The sequence below is a fragment of the Sarcophilus harrisii genome, chromosome 1 (genome assembly GCF_902635505.1).
Source record: "Sarcophilus harrisii chromosome 1, mSarHar1.11, whole genome shotgun sequence".
Lineage (NCBI taxonomy): Eukaryota > Metazoa > Chordata > Mammalia > Dasyuromorphia > Dasyuridae > Sarcophilus > Sarcophilus harrisii.
The window spans coordinates 252,475,586-252,496,343 of record NC_045426.1 but is presented as its reverse complement, the minus strand read 5'-3'; the positions used below and the strand labels follow the sequence as shown (position 1 = coordinate 252,496,343).

The 20,758-nt window shown below is 39.3% G+C and overlaps 1 protein-coding gene across 4 annotated transcripts; it reads left to right on the top strand.

Moving 5' to 3' along the window:
• The first annotated feature begins 2,571 nt into the window (after positions 1-2,571).
• Positions 2,572-16,812, top strand: FUS (FUS RNA binding protein). Of its 4 annotated transcripts, none has more exons than XM_031939689.1 (15): positions 2,572-2,860; positions 5,042-5,066; positions 5,153-5,307; positions 6,199-6,340; positions 6,483-6,670; positions 6,891-7,116; positions 8,745-8,779; positions 10,248-10,280; positions 10,802-10,908; positions 11,014-11,143; positions 11,409-11,510; positions 11,875-11,998; positions 12,458-12,558; positions 12,698-12,845; positions 13,150-16,812. In XM_031939689.1, exons 1-15 carry the CDS (start codon positions 2,848-2,850, stop codon positions 13,187-13,189), a joined length of 1,569 nt encoding a protein of 522 aa, XP_031795549.1. In that variant the 5' UTR covers positions 2,572-2,847; the 3' UTR covers positions 13,190-16,812. The 4 variants fall into 4 exon arrangements, with proteins under 4 accessions (XP_031795549.1, XP_031795560.1, XP_031795536.1 ...); XM_031939700.1 differs by having other exon boundaries at positions 2,576-2,860; positions 10,805-10,908; XM_031939676.1 differs by having other exon boundaries at positions 2,576-2,860; positions 6,196-6,340.
• Positions 16,813-20,758: the final 3,946 nt, after the last annotated feature.

Here is a 20,758-nt window from a genome sequence, read left to right as displayed (position 1 = left end):
CTTTGGCTTCTCCTACCTCCTGATCAGCAGCCTTATCTTGAAAATATCTCTATCTCTTTGACTTTTCATTTGATTGATGAGTTCTTTTCCAAGATCACTGTTTCATATGGAGCCCAGGTCATTCATGATCACTTCAGCTTTGCTTTTGATTCTCTGACCCCCTTACATCTCTGGAATGGCAATCTTCTCACTCTGAGGATGCCGCTCCGATTCATGATTCCTTTCTTAAGATCAGGAATATTCCAGGCATCCATACTCACATCACTTCTATCCTGGCTTCAGCTCCTGAACCTCTAGACTTTTCCATTTTGCCCTTATGTATGAATGTATCTCCTCAGTGTCCCCTTCCCCTATCTTCCCCCTTTAGAATGTAAGTTTCTTTAGTGTAGGAACTATCATTTGGGGACTTAATATTTTTATTCTCAATGCTTAGCATAGTGCCAGGTACATGGGAAATGTTTAACAAATATTTTATCTTCTATTTGTCTGTCTAATCTTACTTTGCATAAATTCAAACAAATAATCTCAAATGTCTTGAATCATCAGTTTTGATAGTATAATTTAATTACAGTTAAAATACCATACTTTCTTTAGCCACTTCCAAAACTGATAAGACAGTCAATTTGTTTCTGGCAAGTACTCTAATAATAAACAATCTGTCTTTTTGTCATATAAATATATGGGACCTTTCCCTCTGGTTTTGATCTCCTTGGGGGTATATTCCAGTAGTAGTATTACATTGTTTTTGCCTAATAATTGGACCAAATTCAAGGGTATATAGTGCATTATCAGGTTTGCCTTTTCAGAACCCCTTTATGTTTACTATTTTTCTTTTTCATCATTTCTGCTAATCTGGCAACTATAATATGCAATCTTACAGTTGTTTTAATATAATAATAATAAGGAAATAAGTGCCTCTTATTTCCGTTGATTTCCTAGAGTGTTATATCCCCTGTGAATAAAAATATGACTATGATTTATGAAGGCTGCTCTGCCTACCAGATTTTAGCAATGTTCAACAACTTCTCATCCAATTCTATGAAGCAGACTTTCACTTCCTGTCTTCAGTTACAGGTTACCCTAAGGGTGCTATGCATTCAAGCAGAAAAAGTGAAAGAATGATTTAGTCAGACATTTAATTCATACAATCAGGCCTCAGGCCTTGAGATATAAGAGCTTAATTTAAGAGCCTTTAGAGATCAAATGTCTAGAGGTCTACAATTAATCGATTTAAAAAATATTTTATTCTTGCATTATAATTTTTCCAAATAATTATTTTCCTTTCCCCTTCCCAGAGAGCAATCCCTTGTAACAAAGAAAAAAAAAAGTTCCTGTAAAAATTAACATACAATCCAGGGTTCCAGGCTCCCTCCCACAAGCGAGGTAACATGGACTCAGATTCATTTTTTAAGAGGGCATGAACTGGGGAGGAAGGGGGGAATCTTTTTTTTTTTTTTTAATCTTGCAGCTCATTGCTTTCACCTCAAACTCCAGAGAAATCTCTAAAAACAAGGCTTAGGGAATGCTCGTATTTAGGATTCTCTTCAAATATAGATTAAAAGCTTCCTTCTAGAAAAGATGATCAATGTACAGAAATTATTAAAGAACAACCATTTATTTCTTTCACCACAGAAAATACTTAAAATACAATAGGATATTTACCTATAGTTAGATACAGAAAACAAAACAAAACAGACATTTCAAATAGCTCATTATACTCAAAGAAAACTTGCCTTTCCCTCGCAGGGGTGAGGGGAACCGTCTACGTATGGGCGTCATAGAGTGTGTATAGGGGGAAATTATATTTTTGGAATTACAGGTTATGGGGGAAGTGGGGGGAGCGATTGTCTTCAAGAATATGCTGATAAAAGCTAACAGCTGGCTCCCTAAATTAACATTTTCTCAAGTCTAAACAATCAGCAAAACAATAAATCAAGCTGGTTTGTAGCATTTGCCAAATGCCGAGGTGCAAACACTCACATAGAAAACTGAACAATTGGAACTGGTCGGAGCTGGCTCTGATACCCCCCAGACTGGGCAGGGGACTCCTCGGAGGTCCGTGAGGAAATGTTAATAGGGAGTGGGCACAGGGAGCATGGTGCGCTTATGGGAATGTTATGGGGTAACTGTTTGTAGGGGTTACAGGGCTGTATTATGGGGGACCTGTTGTGTAGAAGCCATTGGCGCATGTGTGCGACTCGGACCCCGAGGCAGGCAGGCAGGCAGGCAGGCCCCAGAGGAGGTCAGGGATGCTCAGCTCCCTCTGTCCATTGTAATCAGCAGCCTTCTGCTCAAGCGCACACAGCAGCGGTTCCTCGCCTCCCGCCCCAGAAAGAGGGACGCGGGGCGGAGTGACTGGCTACCCAGCCGCCCGACTCCGGAACTGGGCCTGCCTTCCTCCCCCTCAATCCCAGCCAATGGTTCGTTCTCACACCGCTGTTACCCCTCCCCCTTCACATCCTCTTCCTTTCTTTTCGTGCCTTTGCTTCCAACCAAACCATTTTTTTCTGTTCAAAGGGGGACACTTATAAATTTTCTAATTAGGATGAAGTCATATTACCTCTTACGCCAAGTAAAGACAAAATGTTCTAGCACAACTCTTTAAAGGTTTATATTTTTCGTCTCTTGTATCGATAGTCTCCCAAAGTTCCGGAAGTTTTATTCGTCCGGTTGTCTCGGCCCTCCACCTCGTTCTACACTTGGTACAGCCCTCTGCGGTGCGTAGGAGGAGGGGGAGGAGTACATAAGTTTCAGCACAAGGGGTGGGGCTTTTCAGTCCTCGAGGCGTCGGTGGTCGGCTGTCTTCTGTTTTCTGTTGCTCGGCAGCCGTTGTGCGCGTGCGCGGACATGGCTTCCAACGGTAAGAACTCGTGGGGGAGGTGAGCCGATCCTTGGTCTTCTCGCGCGTAGCCTAGGTTAGCATTCGGAGGGGCCCGGAGACTTTTTTTGGGGCCCTGAGTCGGGAGAAAAGTAGTATGGCCGGATGGCTTGTGGTCGGGTCTGGGAGGAAGGGGTTTCATCCTCGCGCGGTCTAGGCGGGAAGTAAGCGGAGGGGGGTGGGCGGGTCGAAGAGGCCGCTGCCGCCATTTTGTCCCGTGGTCCTGGCGCGTTAGCGTAGAGCTGACTGGCAGCAGTTTTTCTGTGACCTCCCCTTTATTTTTGGGAGCTAAAACCTTGGCGGCTGAAATGTTGGGCCCATAAAGCGGCGGAGGAAAACGCCGTTCATTGCCCTCTTTCGCTGCTAGCTTTTTACTCCTTCCCGCTTTGTCGCAGTGCCGCATCCGGGCGATTCTGGTGCGCACGCGCCTTGGATCCACGCCCTGCCCGGGAGCGGAGGCCTTGTCGGGATATGCGTGTCCCTTGCCCACGGCCGGTTCCCAACCCAGTTTTTCGTAGCTTTTCTCTGGGAACCTTCACACTTTTACGCGCCAGACCTCCTTCAGCACTGTAGTTGCCCTTTTCCCATTCTTTCTCCACGCTATGGCCGAGGCTTTGCTCTTCAAGAGTGTGCAGCCACGCTGTCGGCCGGAGTGAGGAGGTTTGCAAAACACAGGGTCCCTCGTTTCCCGCTAAGCAACGGTCCCAGTGGAGATTCCAGCCCCCCCCCCCCCCTTTTTTTTTTTTTTTTGCTAGAAGGCCTTTCTTCTAGTACTCGCACCGCCCAGCACTATGAAGGAAGGCTTGTGATTAGTTTTATCCCATTCCTGGAACTTCCATTTATGAATGGAAAGAATTCTTTTTTATTCTAAAAGAGCGGAATTACTGTTCTCTGCTTCAGCTGTTTTTGGTAACCAATGGTAATAATTCTTTAATTTCCCTGGACGTTGTAATTTAAACCTCATTGCAATTCCATGAAAAGTAGGGCAGGTAATTACAAATTATTGAAAGATTCAGGAAAATAAATTGCCCATCCCAAGGTTTGAGAACGTATCAGAGGCTGGACCCAAAAAAAAAAAAAAGCCAACCAAAAAACTGCCCACTTGTACTTCTAGTACAAAGCCTGGTTTCACATTTCTTAGAATGAAGTCATCTACTCCTTTGATTCTAAAAGGGTCTCAGTCCCTTGAATTTAAAGAGTGTGAAATTGCAGGGAGAATATTTTTCTGAGCAGTTCTAATTCAGTAAAACATTTCCTGCATTTTCTTTTGTCATTGTTTTGCTAATATTTCTTCATTTTTTGCTTTTGGTCAAGAAATATTGGGAATTCAAAAATTTTTTCACTGATTATTTTTTGTTTTCACATTCATTTCCAAATCTTGCTTCATTTCTCTACCCCCAAAAGCATTCCTTGAAACAAAGTATAAAAATGGGGGGGGGGGAGGTAAAAGACAAATTGATAAAAACCAACCAACAGCCCTCTTTCTATCCCCTCAAATTAGATAGTAATTATTTTATTATGAATATCCACATCCATAGTTTCATAAACCTCTACAAAGAAACCAAATAACATACTCTTCTTTTTTTGGAAGGCATAACTTTTATTTCTTGATTTATGAATTATACTTGTCTGAATTCCTTACATTTTGTTGCCAATTTTTAATATCTTGACGTATATGTATATATGACTTTTCTCTGACAGGTGTATTTTTCTTTAACTTTCTTTAACTGTTTAGCATCCCTTTTTCTAGTCTTAAAATGAAGGAAATTTTTTTCACTTAAGTCTTTTGAAAGACTGATCCTTTTCTTCCCTCTTTTTTTTTTAATTTTGCTTTTTTGAGGTTGTTTTAATTTAATATTGTTATTTTTCCTTTTCCCAGTTACATGTAAAAAATCTTTTACTTTGTTTCTAAAACTTTTGAGGTCCAGTCTCCCTTCTTCCTTACCCCCTTTAAGAAAGCACATGAAGTTATACAAAAACATTTCCGTAAGCATGTTGTGAAAGAAAACATCTCCCCTTCCCCCCAAAAAACCCCTCAAAAATAAAGTAGAAAAAAAATGTGCTTCTGAGATTAAATTTTTTGAAGTGGGGGGAGGGTTGTCTGTATGTGTGATATATGTATATAATAAAGAGTAATTTGTCTTTTTTCTGCCCCTTTTACAGAGTACACTCAGCCAGCCACACAAAGGTGAGTATGGCAACAAAAAGAAAACACTGGTGGCAAGATGTGCATGTTCAGTTTTCATTTTTTTGATAATCATGTTCTTTTTCTAGCTATGGGGCTTACCCTACTCAGCCTGGACAAGGTTATTCCCAACAGAGCAGTCAGCCCTATGGCCAACAGAGTTATAGTGGATATGGCCAGTCAGCTGATACCTCAGGTTATGGTCAGAGCAGCTATGGCTCCTCCTACGGACAAACCCAGAACAGTAAGTATTATCAACTTATTCTGGTACCTATCTGAACTCATTTAGAATCAGTATTTTAGATTTCAAAGGAATTTAATAGTCAATTTAATAATTGACTTTTCCCCAAACTCAAAAACCCTTTTGTTGCGTGTTTTCATTTTTTTATTGTCTTAAAAATCACTCCTTCATCAACTCCCAAATATAATACACTGTGATTTCCTTTTATTTCTTAAATGTATTATCCTTTAGGTTTTTTTTTTATTTCTCCAGCATAAAAAAAAAGTGAAAAGATAAAAGATTTTATAGGTTCTCATCTACCCAAGTGGATAAAGATTAATTTACTTTAAATTTGGTTTGATATTGCTCACTACTCAAATAAGTGGTTCTATTTTCAAGGAACTTTTAACTTGGGCAGTACTTAATATGTGATGAAGTGTAACTGACCACTAGTTTAGGAGATGGCTTCTAGCAGATGAGGAGCAGGCACTAGGTTGAAATAAGGAACAGAAGGAAATGTAGAAGTCAGGATGACTAGGGATTATTTATAATAGAATGTGGATGTATATTAGTTTTGGAGTAGCCATTATGTTGAAAGGGAATTAAAAAAACTTCTTGCCAAAGAAATAGAAAAATTATTTACTAAATCTTTTTTTAACATTTGATATTTTCCAAATAGTCTTTTTTTTTTTGTTCCATGTTTTTCCCCCTCCCCAAGACAGCAAGTAAAGATACAAGTTAAATGTGTGTAATCCTTTTAATCATTGTTATATTTGTCTTGATGTATAAGAAAATCAGACAGGAAGGGCAATAATCATGAGAAAGAAAAAGTAAATATTTCTTGACCCACTTATTTCTTTCCTAGGTTCAACATGGTTTTTGATCCTTGAAAAAAATTTTTTTTCCATTCAGCAGGCTATGGTACCCAATCGGCTCCCCAAGGATATGGTTCAGCCAGTGGCTATGGAAGTAGCCAGAGTTCCCAACCTTCTTATGGTCAGCAGTCATCCTATCCTGGCTACAGCCAACAGCCAGCTCCTAGCAGCACTTCAGGAAGGTGAGTTTGGAGAAAGAAGTAAAGATTGAGTGTACATTATTGCATTAAGGATAACATGGGATTTAGAAGGTGGTAGAACAATGGAAATGGAGATGAGGAACAATTATACAGGTTTTGATTTATTTTCTTTGCTCTTCTGTAGCTATGGTAGCAGTTCCCAGAGCAGTAGCTATGGACAGCCCCAGGGTGGGGGCTATGGTCCGCAGTCTGGTTATGGTGGACAACAAAGTTCCTATGGACAGCAGCAAAGCTCCTACAATCCCCCTCAAGGATATGGCCAGCAGAACCAGTATAACAGCAGCAGTGGGGGCGGTGGAGGGGGTGGTGGAGGTAAGACTCTTATTTTTAGTCCCTCACCTTTAATCCCATGCCAACGAAATTTTCTAAGGATCTGTATTCCTCTGCCTCACAGATCTGTTGTTGGTCCTAAAACTTGAGGGTGGTCTTCTAGTATTTGAAAGTTTGTGTTATGTTCCCCAAGTTCACCTTTAGTCTAAGGGTTTTGAATCACCCCTGCCTAGAATCTAGTATCCTCCTTTCTTCCTAATAGGTAGCTATGGCCAAGATCAATCATCTATGAGTGGTGGAAGTGGTGGCTATGGCAACCAGGACCAGACTGGCAGTGGTAGCAGCGGCTATGGGGGTAGCCAGCAGGACCGTGGGGGAAGAGGACGGGGTGGCGGAGGCGGCAGCAGCAGTGGTGGCTACAACCGTAGCAGTGGTGGCTATGAGCCCAGAGGTCGTGGAGGTGGCCGTGGAGGCAGAGGTGGCATGGGGTAGGTGTCTTGTGGGGAGCTAGGGAATAATTTCTAAATGGGTGGTAAGGGTTGCATGGTTCTATTTCCCTTTGCTCAAGTCTAGTCCCCAGGGATGCATGGGATTTTGGGGGTTTGGTGTGGGGGGAAGTGGCTGTCTCCTCATTTACCCTTCCTATGCTAGTTTGATTTTGGGGGGACCTAGGGTAGGTGTTCATGCCTTTATCTTCCCATGACCCTACTGAACAAAAGGTGAGAAGAAACTTAAGTTTCATCTCCAGGGGAAAATATGGGTTTAAATAGTCTGAATTGTAGTTATATGTATGTTCTCATTGTAAAGAATTTGCCCAGCCCTTGGCAGAAATTATAGAGAGGGATGGTATCTTTCTCTGCCAGGAAATGAGGGTGGGGACTCTTCTGTAATAACCATCATCCCACATGGCTTTTATCTTCTGAAGAGTTGGTTGATAAGAATCCCCAACAATTGACTGATCTGATCACTATGTGTGTGACCTTATAACTGGAATTAGCTGTGTTCACTGAGTTGCAGGCCTTAGAGCAAATGCTCTTGACACAGTGGTCTCCGGTCTTACTTTCCCCTTCTCCCGTGGCTGCTTTCTTTCTTGAATATTATCAGTGTGTCAGACTGGATTTCCCTTCTGCCCTTTCCCACATAGTTTCTTTAAAGCAAAACCTCAGACTTGACATTAAAAACATCTGTCAGACCTGGTGATAACATGGTCCTGAGTGACCCCACTGTCTCAATGTCTTATCTTTTGAAACTGGGGAAAAATTGTCAGTGTGTTTTTGTCTTAAGAGAAAAAAAACAAAACAAAACTTTTGAGTTGTACTTATACCAGGTAAGTATTTTTCATGGGTGGGCGGGGGCAATTAAAAAACCATCCAAAAACAGGAAATAATCTGTGTTTGATGCAAAACTTAAAAAAAAAAGCAACTGTTAATGTGACTGTTAACTTGCTCTGCATTTTATGTGCCACAGGTATGAAAGGTGACATTGCAAATACTCCGCTCTTCTCACAGTGTAGAAGGGGTGACCCCTGGGGGGGGAAAGACCAAAAACAGCTCAGTAGTTAGGATAGGGCTTAGCTAAGAGTTTGTCTCGCTTTAAGGGGAAATCGCCTTTGGTTTTGACTTCATGAATGGGGGTTGGGTTTGCTTGCTGCTTTCAAAGCAAAAGTACAAAAATCACTTGTGTTCAGGGCTATCCAAGCCCGGTGTGAAGTGTCTTCTGGGTAAATTGGGGACAGGGTTTTTAAACCAACTTCTCGGTTTGTCGAAACCACTTACTACAAGAGGAAAAAAAACCAACTGCCACAGCGGAAGAACGACAAAGGAAAATGGGTCATTTTTTCCAGAGGAAATGGAGATTATACATATATAAAAACCATAAAACAAAAAACCAAAACCTTAAACTGTGTCTGAGAAACTGCACACATGTGTGTGACATGCTCAAAGGTCAGATTGAGGGGTGGTCAGGAAGGAATGTATCTTAGTAGCCACTTGTTTCTTCTCCCAAAAAATATCCACATTGGGGAGAGTGTACAAAAAAACAAACAAAAAAATCCCCCAAACACCCTGTTGTAGCCGTTGGAAGCTTCATGTCCTTTCTTCTAACTTGTCTTCTCCAGCGGAAGTGACCGTGGTGGCTTCAATAAATTTGGTGGTAAGTGAACAGAGTTTCCAAAATTCCCAACCCCCGGCAATGCTTTGTCTGATTGTTCATTTGCAGATGTCTTCGTGTTTTTTTTAAGTGTCAAAGGTTTGAAGTGTCCAGAATCACCTCCAGCAGGGTTGGGATATAGAGTGCCACCTACTGCCAGATTGTGTTATAACCTCTGGAGAGGGTGAAACAGTTGCCTGGTACCAAATTGGTCTGACTGGCTGACTTTTTCTCAAAGGGTTGAGGATGTCAAATAGACTTGGAAGGAGGGTGGGTTATAAGAAAACCCTTTTAAGGACAACTTATGAGATCCTCTGGAGAAATTGTGATAACATGGTGCCAAACTGGCTTTAGGATCTTTTGACCTGTGTTTCTGAGGTTAGAAGAATATTCAACAACTTAAATGTGTTCTGGGGGAGGGCTATGAAATACTTGCCTGACATAGAAGGTGTATATTTTATTTAGGTACTGAATGGTATTACCTAATTGTAAGATATGTACTCTAGCTTTCCCCAGGTGGGACTAGCAGCTAGTTTGGGAAGGAAGGTGTGGACTACTTCAGGAAAACTGAGTGTATGTGTGGCTCATGGGAAATAACCAGGTTTTTTAAAAAAAATGTGACTTCATGAAAAAAAAGGAAATTTTAAAGTCTCCCATTAAGCTGGAAACTTTCTGGTCTGGTTGACACATGGTTTCTTGAATTGTCACTCAACATTTAAAACCAAAGGCTCATGTGTTTATGAATTAGGTGTGCATTCAGTGTGTGTATATGATTTTTTTTTTTGTACATGGTGAATTCAGATAAATACTGGTCACAATGGTCTCTGGAAAGAAATAGAGGCTGTAAACATGGAAATCCAAGATTTTTCTGGTCTGTTCCCTGGGACATGCTATTTTAAAATACACACAGATATTATATGAATGTATGTGGCTTGGGAAAACTTTACATGGTTTAAGAAAATGGTTCCTAAAAGCTGAAGCAATAGTAAATGGTTTCAAGAGGGAAAATATCTTGGTTTAAAAGTTTTGGAGAAGTTGGATGCGCATCATGCTCCGGTGGTGAATGCCCTCATCTCTATGGGTTGAGAGAATGGGGCTAAGCTTAATAGCATTTGATCTGGTAAATACAGTGGGGTTCCGCCCCCTTCCCCCCACCAGCCTGTGCTAAGATTTCCCAGCCTGTGCTGGGGAGGCATTGTTTCTAGAGTGTGGAGTTACCCCTGTGGGGCTCAGGTTAACAGATCTTAAAAGACAGGGAGGGGTTTGTCTCCTCCCCAGCCCTGCTCAGGGTTTTCTCCTCTGGGCACCAAACCCAGGACAGGGTTTGGGGTGAGGCTGTGAGCACATAAACCTGGTTACAGTTTGCAAGAGTGTGTTTGGATTTGGTTGTTTTTGTTTGGCTTTTATATTTCTGTTCCTCTCTCCTGACTAATGGGTATCTTGTTTTCCTTTTTTTTCCATGTCATTGAAGGGCCCAGGGACCAAGGATCACGCCATGATTCTGGTAAGCTATAAGCCATAACAAATGGGGGAGGGAAGTTAACAAAATAGAATAGAGATCCATAGTGGTTTGGTTTTCCATGTTTTCCAATAGTTTTCCAAACTATTTCTGGGAACAAAGGAGGTAACTAATTGTGGGGTTAAGGAGCCTCCTGCGTGGCTTTTCCCCCTACCCCCCCCCCCCCCCCCCATGGTGAAATTTAGGGGGATAAAAGGGCCAATGAAATGAAACCATAATCAATTTCCTGGGTATAGAGTAAGAAATGGATTTTGAATAAAGGGAAAAAGACCTTTTTTAGTATTCTGATGTTAGAGCAAGATGGTTAAGGGAGAGAGAGTTAAAACTATTGTGAATGGAATTGGGTTTTCAATTAAATATTTTCCTTTTGTACTTAAATTACATTCTCTGAAGGTGGGAATCTATGCATGTTGGAGCAAATTAATGTGACGTGTTTAATCTTTTTCTTTCTCTCCTTTGTTTCATTTCTTTCCTGCAATTTTTTTTGTGTATATAAATTTTCCCAGCAGAACAGGATAATTCTGATAATAACACCATCTTCGTCCAAGGCTTGGGGGAGAATGTTACCATTGAGTCTGTGGCAGATTACTTCAAGCAAATTGGCATTATTAAGGTACTAGAAGGAGCATAATAGAATGGAGAAAGACAACCTGGGTGTATGTAGGAGAAAGCCGAGTTTTACAGATAGTGGAAGAATTTTGTTTTTTTTTTCTTTTAGACTAATAAGAAGACTGGGCAGCCTATGATCAACTTGTATACAGACAGGGAGACAGGAAAGCTGAAAGGAGAAGCTACAGTATCATTTGATGATCCCCCTTCTGCCAAGGCGGCTATTGATTGGTTTGATGGTGAGTATGCAGGAAAATGACAAAATATAATGGCTTGCATCTTAAATCTAAATTATGCTTAGTCATTAAAAAGTTGGTTATTTTATTAAGTCCAACAGACTGTAAATATTTTTCCTATTTTCTTGGCTTGATTATTTTGTCTTCAGGGGTAGAAATCAAAGCTTCCCTTTTTAGTTCTGGGTACATAGGAATACTTACTAATTACTAAATGTCTTGAAAAAATAATCTATATTGAAACTTATTTAGATTTTCCTATTTTTCTTAGGCAAAGAATTCTCAGGAAACCCAATTAAAGTCTCTTTTGCTACACGAAGAGCAGACTTCAACAGAGGAGGTGGCAATGGCCGTGGTGGCCGTGGGCGTGGAGGTGAAGCTAATATTTAATAATTAAAAATTTAACATTAAGTAAATAATAATTTTAATTAATATTTAATAATTCTTAATGGGAGATTTGGCATGGAACATAGGTCAAGGCAGTTTTGATTCTGAAGCTGCTCCTGTCTTTTAGTAGAGAAATTCTTGGGTGTGTGTATTATAATATCGTTTGTACTATGTGCCAATGCACTGTGTGCTTACGTGCTAAAAGAGGATAGCAGATAAGGATTATTTTGGGAAATAATTACTACAATTAAAATAGGGAAATTCTTTAAAATAATAGCTCATTTGTGGTATGAGGTGTTCAGATGTTGGAGCAATACAAAACTGACTATCCTTCCCTAACTTCTTGGTAGGACCCATGGGCCGTGGAGGCTTTGGAGGTGGTGGCAGTGGTGGTGGCAGCAGAGGAGGATTTCCTAGTGGAGGAGGTGGTGGTGGAGGGCAGCAGCGAGCTGGAGATTGGAAGTGTCCTAATCCGTGAGTAAAAACACTTAGATCTTTAAGGATTCTCTCCTGGATCTCTTAATTCTGAATAATGGCAAACTATTGTTGAATTTTTTTGTAATAGTATTTCATTTTACCTTTTTTGCCCCTTTAAGGCTGAATCCCTGCTTTATAGTCTTTTAAAATTTGCATTCCTATCACTTAGCAAAAGGAGTGGCACATAAGTATTATTTCTCTTGGCATATACAAATCAGTTGTAGAGGCAAGGCAACACAGCCTTATTTTTCTTTTTGGTGAGGCAATTGGGGTTAAATGACTTGTTCAGTATCACATAGTAAGTGTTAAGTGTCTAATAAGACTAGATTTGAACTTCACTGACCAGTACTCTTATCTACTGTGCCATATAGCTGCCCCTGTTCATTTAAACTTTTAATCACTGAATTCCCAAGCTCCCTCAACTCTTAAATGTATTTCTCTCACTTTTATTCTTAGCACATGTGAAAATATGAACTTTTCTTGGAGAAATGAGTGTAACCAGTGTAAGGCACCTAAACCTGATGGACCTGGAGGGGGACCAGGAGGCTCTCATATGGGTAAGGATTGTAGGAGGGAGCAGGGAGGGGGGGAGGAGAGGGGAAAGAAGAATTGGTCTGGTGATGAAAGGGGGGGAAAGGGAGAGAGCATGGGCGGAGCACATTAAGTCCTTTTCCCTTATTCAATTTTTATTTTCAGGGGGTAATTTTGGAGATGATCGGAGAGGTGGCAGAGGTGGCTATGACCGTGGAGGGTACCGAGGCAGAGGCGGGGACCGTGGGGGATTCCGAGGGGGCCGGGGTGGAGGGGACAGAGGTGGCTTTGGACCTGGCAAGATGGACTCAAGGTGAGTAACTTGAGTTATTAAGGGAGTTGTGATTTTGGGGGTGGGATTGTAAGAAACAGTAGATTTTAATCATGTTAAAAAAGTTTAAGAACCTAAAGAGTTTGTGAGAAAAGCCAAGACACATCCTCATTCCTCATACCCTATCTAGGTCTGTATCCTGGAATAGGGGAGGGTAAAGGGTGGAGAGGGAAGGCTTACTCAAAAAAGATTAAGTACATAGTCCCATTGATAGAGCAGGGAACAGAAATGAAGGTGACAATGATTCCTTTTAGTGATGGTGGTTTTTGATTTTGATTCTTTACAGGGGTGAACACAGACAAGACAGACGGGAGAGGCCGTATTAGCCTGATGCAGGCATCTCTGGACCATCTTTCCTTCCAGATCCTACTATTTGATCCCTTTATTTTGTAACCTATCCATGCAGCTCCCTATCCTTGTTTTGTGTCGGACTTTGTAATTGTAACCATGTCCCCTGCTCCCATTAAATGCCATTGTTTTAGTTATCAAGTTCTTGTTCCTCTCCTGGAAGAGAGGAGTAGGGATACTCCCTATCCATTTCTTCCCCATCTCTTAGTTACCTACCTGAGCTAGGTAAGTATCTGAGGCAGAAAATCATAGATTGGACTACCATTTAAGAGGCAAATGTGACTAATCAAATCCCTTTTTTCAACAACTGTAATCCCTCATCAGCATTTGCTTAGACCCTATTTTTCTGTCTCTTAATTTCAGACCTCTAAAGGCTTTTTTATAAAGCTGCTAAATTAGGCTTTTGTGTGCATATTAGGATAACAAGCTCTTAAATTGGGACAAAAAGACTTTTAGACCATCTGGTCAGGACTGGGCATTTCTCATTTCTTATAACTGAGATGCATAACTTTACATTACATGATGGTTGCAGGAGATACCCAGGAAAGAGTTGGAGAGTTACTTAATTGGATTTGAGTAATTTGTATATTATATAGGCCTTGCCTGCTTTTTTGATAGGGTGTGATTTTTTTTTTTTTTTTTTTTTTTTTTTTTTTGAGCATTAGATAAGGCAGGAGAAAAACTTTCCTTGGGTCTTAATGTTCCAGGGCAGGGGAGGGCTATGGTATCTGGTATGGGCATGAAAATGGTCTCTTACTCTACTTGGGACTCTTGTGTATATTCTTTGGACAGAAAAAGTTGTCCTTACAAGAACATTTTGTCTTATACTTCCTGATTTTTGACTGTCCCTGATTCTTGACTGTTGGAGCATTCTATTTCAGCAGAGCTTAGAAAAAGGCATAATTGAGGACTAGGAATAGACATGGTTGTCATTTACTGTCATTTATACCTGAACTTGAAATATTTTCTTTAAAAATTTTTATTGTCATGGGTTATACAACAGAAAAATATTCCTCTTTAGCAAGCGATAATTGGGCCCTTTGGGAATGAAGAAAGGGTTTCATAATTGAAAAATTGTCGAATCATTTTAACTTGGAAATGACAGTGAATGTTCATGTAGTTAGGAGTATTGGAAAGGTAAGGCGTAAATATTGTCTGTAGAGCTGAAGTCAATGCAAAGATTTTAAAGTCTGTCCTCTTTAAACTGCCATTGGGGAAGGAAGAGAATGAAAACAGAGTATCTGACTTTCCCTCCTAGCATTTGTCAAATTTACTTAGATCCCAGTCCCATTTGTGGTAACCATTGTGATATTGAAAATGAACCAGAGAATTTGGAGGACTTAGAAGTACTTGAATAAAAATGAAACTTTTCCTGGTAGGCGTATGTATACCTTAAAGCAAAACGAGTTAACTGAAGGAAGACCACCTGGGAGTCGGTTGAGAGCCAAATCCTTCCAATCTATAGGAGTGATGTAGGGATTCAGTTTGTACTGTGGGGTTAGAAGCTAGGCTCTAAATTCATATTAATTTTGCTTTGAGACCAACTAGCAATATGCTCTGTGGCATCCTTAATTAATAGTCTTACCTTTTTTGGATAACAAAGAGGAACACAACTGTTAATGTACCCAACTGGGAGGAAGTTCTGTATAATTGGAGCTATGTCTTCCTCTTATTTGGTGGGTGGCATTGTTACAATCAATTTACCAGTGCTTTTTTCTAATCCCAGAAGATAGGAAAAGTAATGCTGGCTCATTTAGAGAAACAATGCCTTGAAAATTGTCAGATCCTCAAAATATAACTTTCTGCTTATCCCAGTATTCTACAATGTGAAAAGTACTAGTTTATATTCCCTGGGGTCAAATAAATTAATACATGAGTGTTTTAAGGTTATTTCTGTTTTTACTGCAGGTTAAAAATTAACCAGTCCTTAAAGTAATACTGCTGTGTTTCAAGTTTTATTAATCCATCCTGTGGTATGCCTCTGCTTGTCAAGGATCTTACTAAAACAGCAGATAATTTTCCAGGTGGAGTCAGAAGGGAAATTGATAAATTCTTGCCTGCCTTGATATTAATGCAACCTTTTTTTAAATTGTTAATTAAAAATCTTTTCCCACCTCTTTCTCCCTTTTCTTGGGAAGAATGTAACAAGTAAAGTTGAACAAAAACTAACTCTTCTCCCCCCTGAACATTCCTTCCCACTTAAAAAAAAAATCCTCCCTGGTCTTTTTGGTAGGAGATAGAGATTTGAGAATCAATTCCCTAGGCTGGGGGGGGGGGGGGGGGGGGGGGGGGGGGGGGGGGGGGGGGGGAGATGTAAGCTACAGGAAAGGTCCCTTAACATCATTGTTCCAAGTAACTTAGGAAGGTATAAAACCTTAGTTTATCTGTATTGCTATTGTATTTGCTGTCTTAAAACATAGGGGAGGTGGGTTTTTTTTTTGTTTGTTTTTGTTTTAAATTTCCTATGTTACTGACTTGGATTTTGAAGTCTGTCAAAACCCCCAGATCATTTTTATGTGAACAGTGTATCAAGGAATTGGTTTATAACTATTTCCTTAAAATTCAGCTTATTAGAGTTGTTCCTGTAGGCTCTAGAGAACCCATTGGTCACTATTTTTTCCATTCAGTTGGTTCTGAATCTATCCAATTATAATCATTTGGGTATTCCCAGATATTTAGAATATCACGTTGGACTATAGGTGGGCTAAGATTCCCATGTCCAGTTAACTAGTGAGTAAGTCTGTTTAAAAGGATATTAGTCTGGCTTGATTTTTAAAACATTTTGGTTTATTTTTGTGTTGGTCATGTTCTTTTCTGCCGAACCTACAGATTGAAATCTTTTGGCAAGAACAATTTGTATATGAATCTACTCGATGTTGTGGCTTGTTGTCATAGGAGTTCCATGACTTCTATGATGAAGTTATTACATAGGATCTACGTTAGTTTTTCCATTAAAAATTAGTGTATTTAGGGATCTTTTGAATTTAGTGCTAAACAGTTTTTATATTCTAGGCTCTGCATCATTCCGTACACATTTTGTTAGGTTTCTTTGCATTTGTCATTAATATTTGAACACATTCCTATTTGATGGGCACATTTTGCTTCTGTTAACCATGAAGTTAATGCAGTAAATATTGTATATGTTAAACATTTGCTTCTGGAAAATAAGTTTTTCACATCCATGTTGTTCCCTGTTGTGGGACTTAATGGGTTGGCATTATAGTGAACTTATGCTAGCTCATGGGATCATTGTTCTTTATTCAAAAAATTATTGATGTGTGCTCTTAATATTGATTTATTTAGTTGCATATTCTTTTTCCCCTCACCTATTCAGCAAGCCATCCCTTACAATGAAAACAGGAAAACTTAATATTTGGTAGTATTTATGATTGCACAGCTCCTCTTCAACTGTGCTCAGATGTATGCTATTATATTGTTGATAACTGGTTCACAGAACTTTTCTGCTATAGTTTTTTGAAAGTTACTTCTGAACTCCATTTATGACGAATATTTGCTTAAAAGTTCAACTGTTGTCACATATACCTTTAATATGATTCAACTTTGGTGATTTTGTATTAAGATAAATAGGTTATTGTCTCTATCTCTCTAATTTTGAGTTTATTCAACTTCCCCCCCACCCCCACCCCAAACACATTTGCTAGATCCTTTGTGGAATATATGAAAACAACAAAAAATTTGGGTTGGCCTGAAGGGAATTTTTACACTAATCAGATCCAACAAAACATTTTCCATCTTGAAGAGCAGCAAAATAGAAGTGGCTTAGTGTTCTTTTCTGTTTGCCCAAATTGCATATTGTGGACTTAAAAAAACCACTTTACACTATGAGATTGTATTTTTACATATTAGATATTGTTAATTCCCTTAGTATTTTTAAGGTTTAGAGTTCCATCAACTTCTCTAGATGAAGGTTTTTCAGAATCATTTTTTAATTTTAATGAGAACTTGGGATCTTCTGGGATATCAAAGCAGTTAATAGTTTTTCTATAAACTGAAATCTGCTTTTTTAAGATAGGACAAACTGATAGATTTCTCTTCCCCAGATCTCATCATTCTTGGTAAAAATAAGGTTCAGCAGAGTTTCTGCTTCGAACTTGTGAAAAATGGAATTGACCTGCAAGTCAAAAGTGTTTTGCAGTCTTGAGTTACACACATAAATGATTAGCTCTTCTCTTGTCAGATAATCTTGAAATGATGGTTATTCTTTAGAATAGGGCTTATTAAACTTTACATTTGCAATCCCTTTTAACCTGAACATTTTATGTGATTCTAAGTATAACGTGAATCAAATGTAAATTGGGATTCCCATGTTTAATTAGAGCCCATATAAGTTTTTGAACCATATTTTAAAGAGATGTGGAATTAAGAACCTCTCTGCAAGTCCTATTTTTAAATACCTTTGTAACCTTGAGCTGGGCCTTAATCTGCAAAATGATTAAGTGCTAATAATGGTTACACTTCTTTCTAGCCATATAACCTGAAGTGACATTGATTGGGTTCGATAGAGGGGGATAAGGGAGAAAGTGTAAATGTTTGCTTTGTGTGGCAGTAAGGGACAATTGGCTTGTACTGGATGTGAATCTTGTTGCCTATAAAATCTCAATGGTCAACCCATGAGGTCGGATTTGACAAGATTATTTATCCTTGGCACCCTAATTGTTGAAGTTTTCATTCGAGTTATTCATACTAACTTTGCTGTTTGATTCCCACGTCTATCTCTTGAACATAACTTGGCTACCTGTTGCATGTTATGTGCCTTTCTAATTTACATGTTTGCTACATACAAGGTACTCTAGTAGATGGCAATATATAAGCATGTAATTTTTATGTGTGTATATATACATACATAAGGATGAAGTGGTGACGAGTCTAATCAAAGTATGAGAACTGAAGGAGAGGGGAACGAGAATCTTGGGAAAATGGAGGTGTGGAAAAGGGATATTGACCTAAGGAAAAGGACCAAATCATACAGAATGAGAAGGGGAAATACAGAATGAGAAGGGGAAGTGAAGTGCTCTACCATTTTATTGGAATGTAGATATGATTACATCAGCTTGAAAGACCCAGATTCAGGACTGTCACAGAAGTACAAAATGAGCAGCTCAGTTTTAAAATACAGGAATGATGGGATCAGTTAGGGACCTTTTTTGAGTGGCATGAACAATTGAAGGAAGAGGCTATTTGAGTCTTAACTGGTCTAAGCAATTTTCTCTGTAGTTGAACTAGGCTTTAAAAGTGTCTTCTAATCCCACAAAATTGATCATTTTAAGAAATTGAGGGGGCACATTGGGGACATCAAGACTGAAGAAAGGTTTCGAAATGCCTTTGTAGAAAATGGGATTTCCATATGGTTATGAGGGCCACTTGTTTATAGTCAGTCTTGAATTATATTACGAGTGTTTAATATACTGTGTGCTTGATTTTTGCATTAAGATCCCTGATTCATTGTATTATACTCTTAGTTTGTTGACAGCTAAGAATGAATATCATTTTCTGCCTTTCCATTTTCTGATAATGTGCCCTAATTGCATTTAGTGTGGACACTTTTTTTCCCCCCATTTTCCAGTTTAATGATTACTTGGATAGACCAGTCTAACATCTGCTCCCTGGCAACATGTGCTCAGCCAACATTTCAACTTTCCTAGAGTACTTTGAATTGTGCAAGTGATAAAAGATTGCCCTAGCTTTCTCCTCCCCCAATTTCTTTTCTACCCCATCTTAAAAGACTTGCCTAGGGTCTGTTTGGAAGTTGGATCCTCCTGGACTTGAGGATAGGTGCTCTATTTAGCTCTCCCTCTCTCCCTCCCCTCCTCCCCCTTAGTTGTTTAGGAATGACAAGCACTCCTTGTGTCTTTTTTCCCCTGTGAAATAAGGGGGTTGAAATATGAACATTATGGAACCACCACTTATTTTGAAGCTTGGGATGTTTAGAACCCTGGCTGTTTCCAACTGGAGGATACAAAGAAAAGTTTTTATGAGAAGTTGGGTGACTGATGTTTTGCTTCATGGGAAAGTAGAGGATAGAATTTGTTGCCAAGATAGCTACTTTTAAAGACTGTATATTTATTCATTCAACCATTCTTATTAAAACTTAGAAACTTGTACTGCAGAATTAAATCCCATGAGAAAAGTAGTGAGTTTCTATTGTAGAACTGTACCAAGAGCCAGAAAATTAGGGGTAGGGTAGTAAAATATCCTCACAGCTCAACCAGAGGTAGGGTAGGATATATTTCACAACTTGGAAGATTATCTTGAGGCAGTAGGAGTAATGGTGAATGGTTTTCCTAAGTTTCTGAGTGGTCACAAATCCCCCAGGGTGGGGACTTTTCTTAAAGTTGAATGCTTTGACCCTCTTTAGTTTGGTAGCTAAGTTAGCACCAGTAACTTCCTGGTCCTTGCCAAGCAGTAGAGGACTTTGAAAACGGAGCAACTAAAAACTTGAACATCCATGGGGTCCTTAATTCTGGGAAGATGGCCAATCCAGCAGACCTAAAGAAGTGGAGCAAATCAGTAGATCTTCCAAAAACACTGCAAGGTTTAAGGGGTGCTTGCATAAAGTGCCATTTCAAAAATTAAACTTGGGAAAATGAAATTTTAAGAAGTTAGTATAAAAATTTTGAAGGGATATATAACAAGTAGAGATTGAAAGGGCAAGAAAAAAGTTTAAGCATGTAAATACTTGAAAATGAAGCAATAGTAAAAATTAAAATCTCTTAAGGAATTGGAAAGTAAAAGTTTAGAAAAGTGGCCAACCTTATCCAAGTAATGGACTAATTAAAACCTACAGTAGACTAGAAATATAAAAAAGCAAGAATTATTGAGACAAATCAAAAGCCTGAATACCATGATATTTTAAGGACACAAGTCAACAACCAGAGGGCCAAATATAGATGAGTGGTTGTCTGAAAAGGTTTCTTAAAGGGAAAGACTTGGGAATATTAATTAAAATTCAGAACTTCCAAAGCAAGTATTTCAAGTTTGCAGAAAACCCAATTCAATTAGCAAGCAACTTAAATTTGGTTTCAAGATTTGCAGCGGCTTTTGATTTCAGACAACATATACCTCCCCGTTTAATTCAAGTATTGATAACACCATGCCTTGGAAATTCAGCTATTTTCTAGGGTCGTGGTTTCTTGGGAAATGTATCAATAGTTAATGAACATCCACTCATTGACGTTTGTTCGTGGGATTTAGCCTTAGAAGTTATTTGTATAAAGTTCATGGTATGTATCCTGAGCACTTTGTCTATGCTGCATATTTATGGCAATTGGCAGTATTGATAAAAAGAAAAAAGCAGTAGGGAATTTTTAAGTGACCTGTGCAAAAGTTCAAAGCTCCTCAGAGGAATGAAAGGAATATTCCAGGCTCTAGGAGTGGAAGAAAGGCTTTAATGTTAACATTGGAAGAAAAAAGGTCTGAAGCATCAGAAGTTCTTCACTGGCAGTGGACTAAAAGAAGATTGCTTTAATTAGAGTTACATGAATGAGACCCTAGAAAGGAAGGAATTGGACCCACTGAAGTAATAGTTT

Excerpts from the sequence above, each read along its gene's own strand:
- FUS (XM_031939676.1), top strand. Across the intron at positions 6,671-6,890 it reads CGGTGGAGGGGGTGGTGGAG|GTAGCTATGGCCAAGATCAA; the intron begins GTAAGACTCTTA and ends TCTTCCTAATAG. Across the intron at positions 8,780-10,247 it reads TGGCTTCAATAAATTTGGTG|GGCCCAGGGACCAAGGATCA; the intron begins GTAAGTGAACAG and ends ATGTCATTGAAG.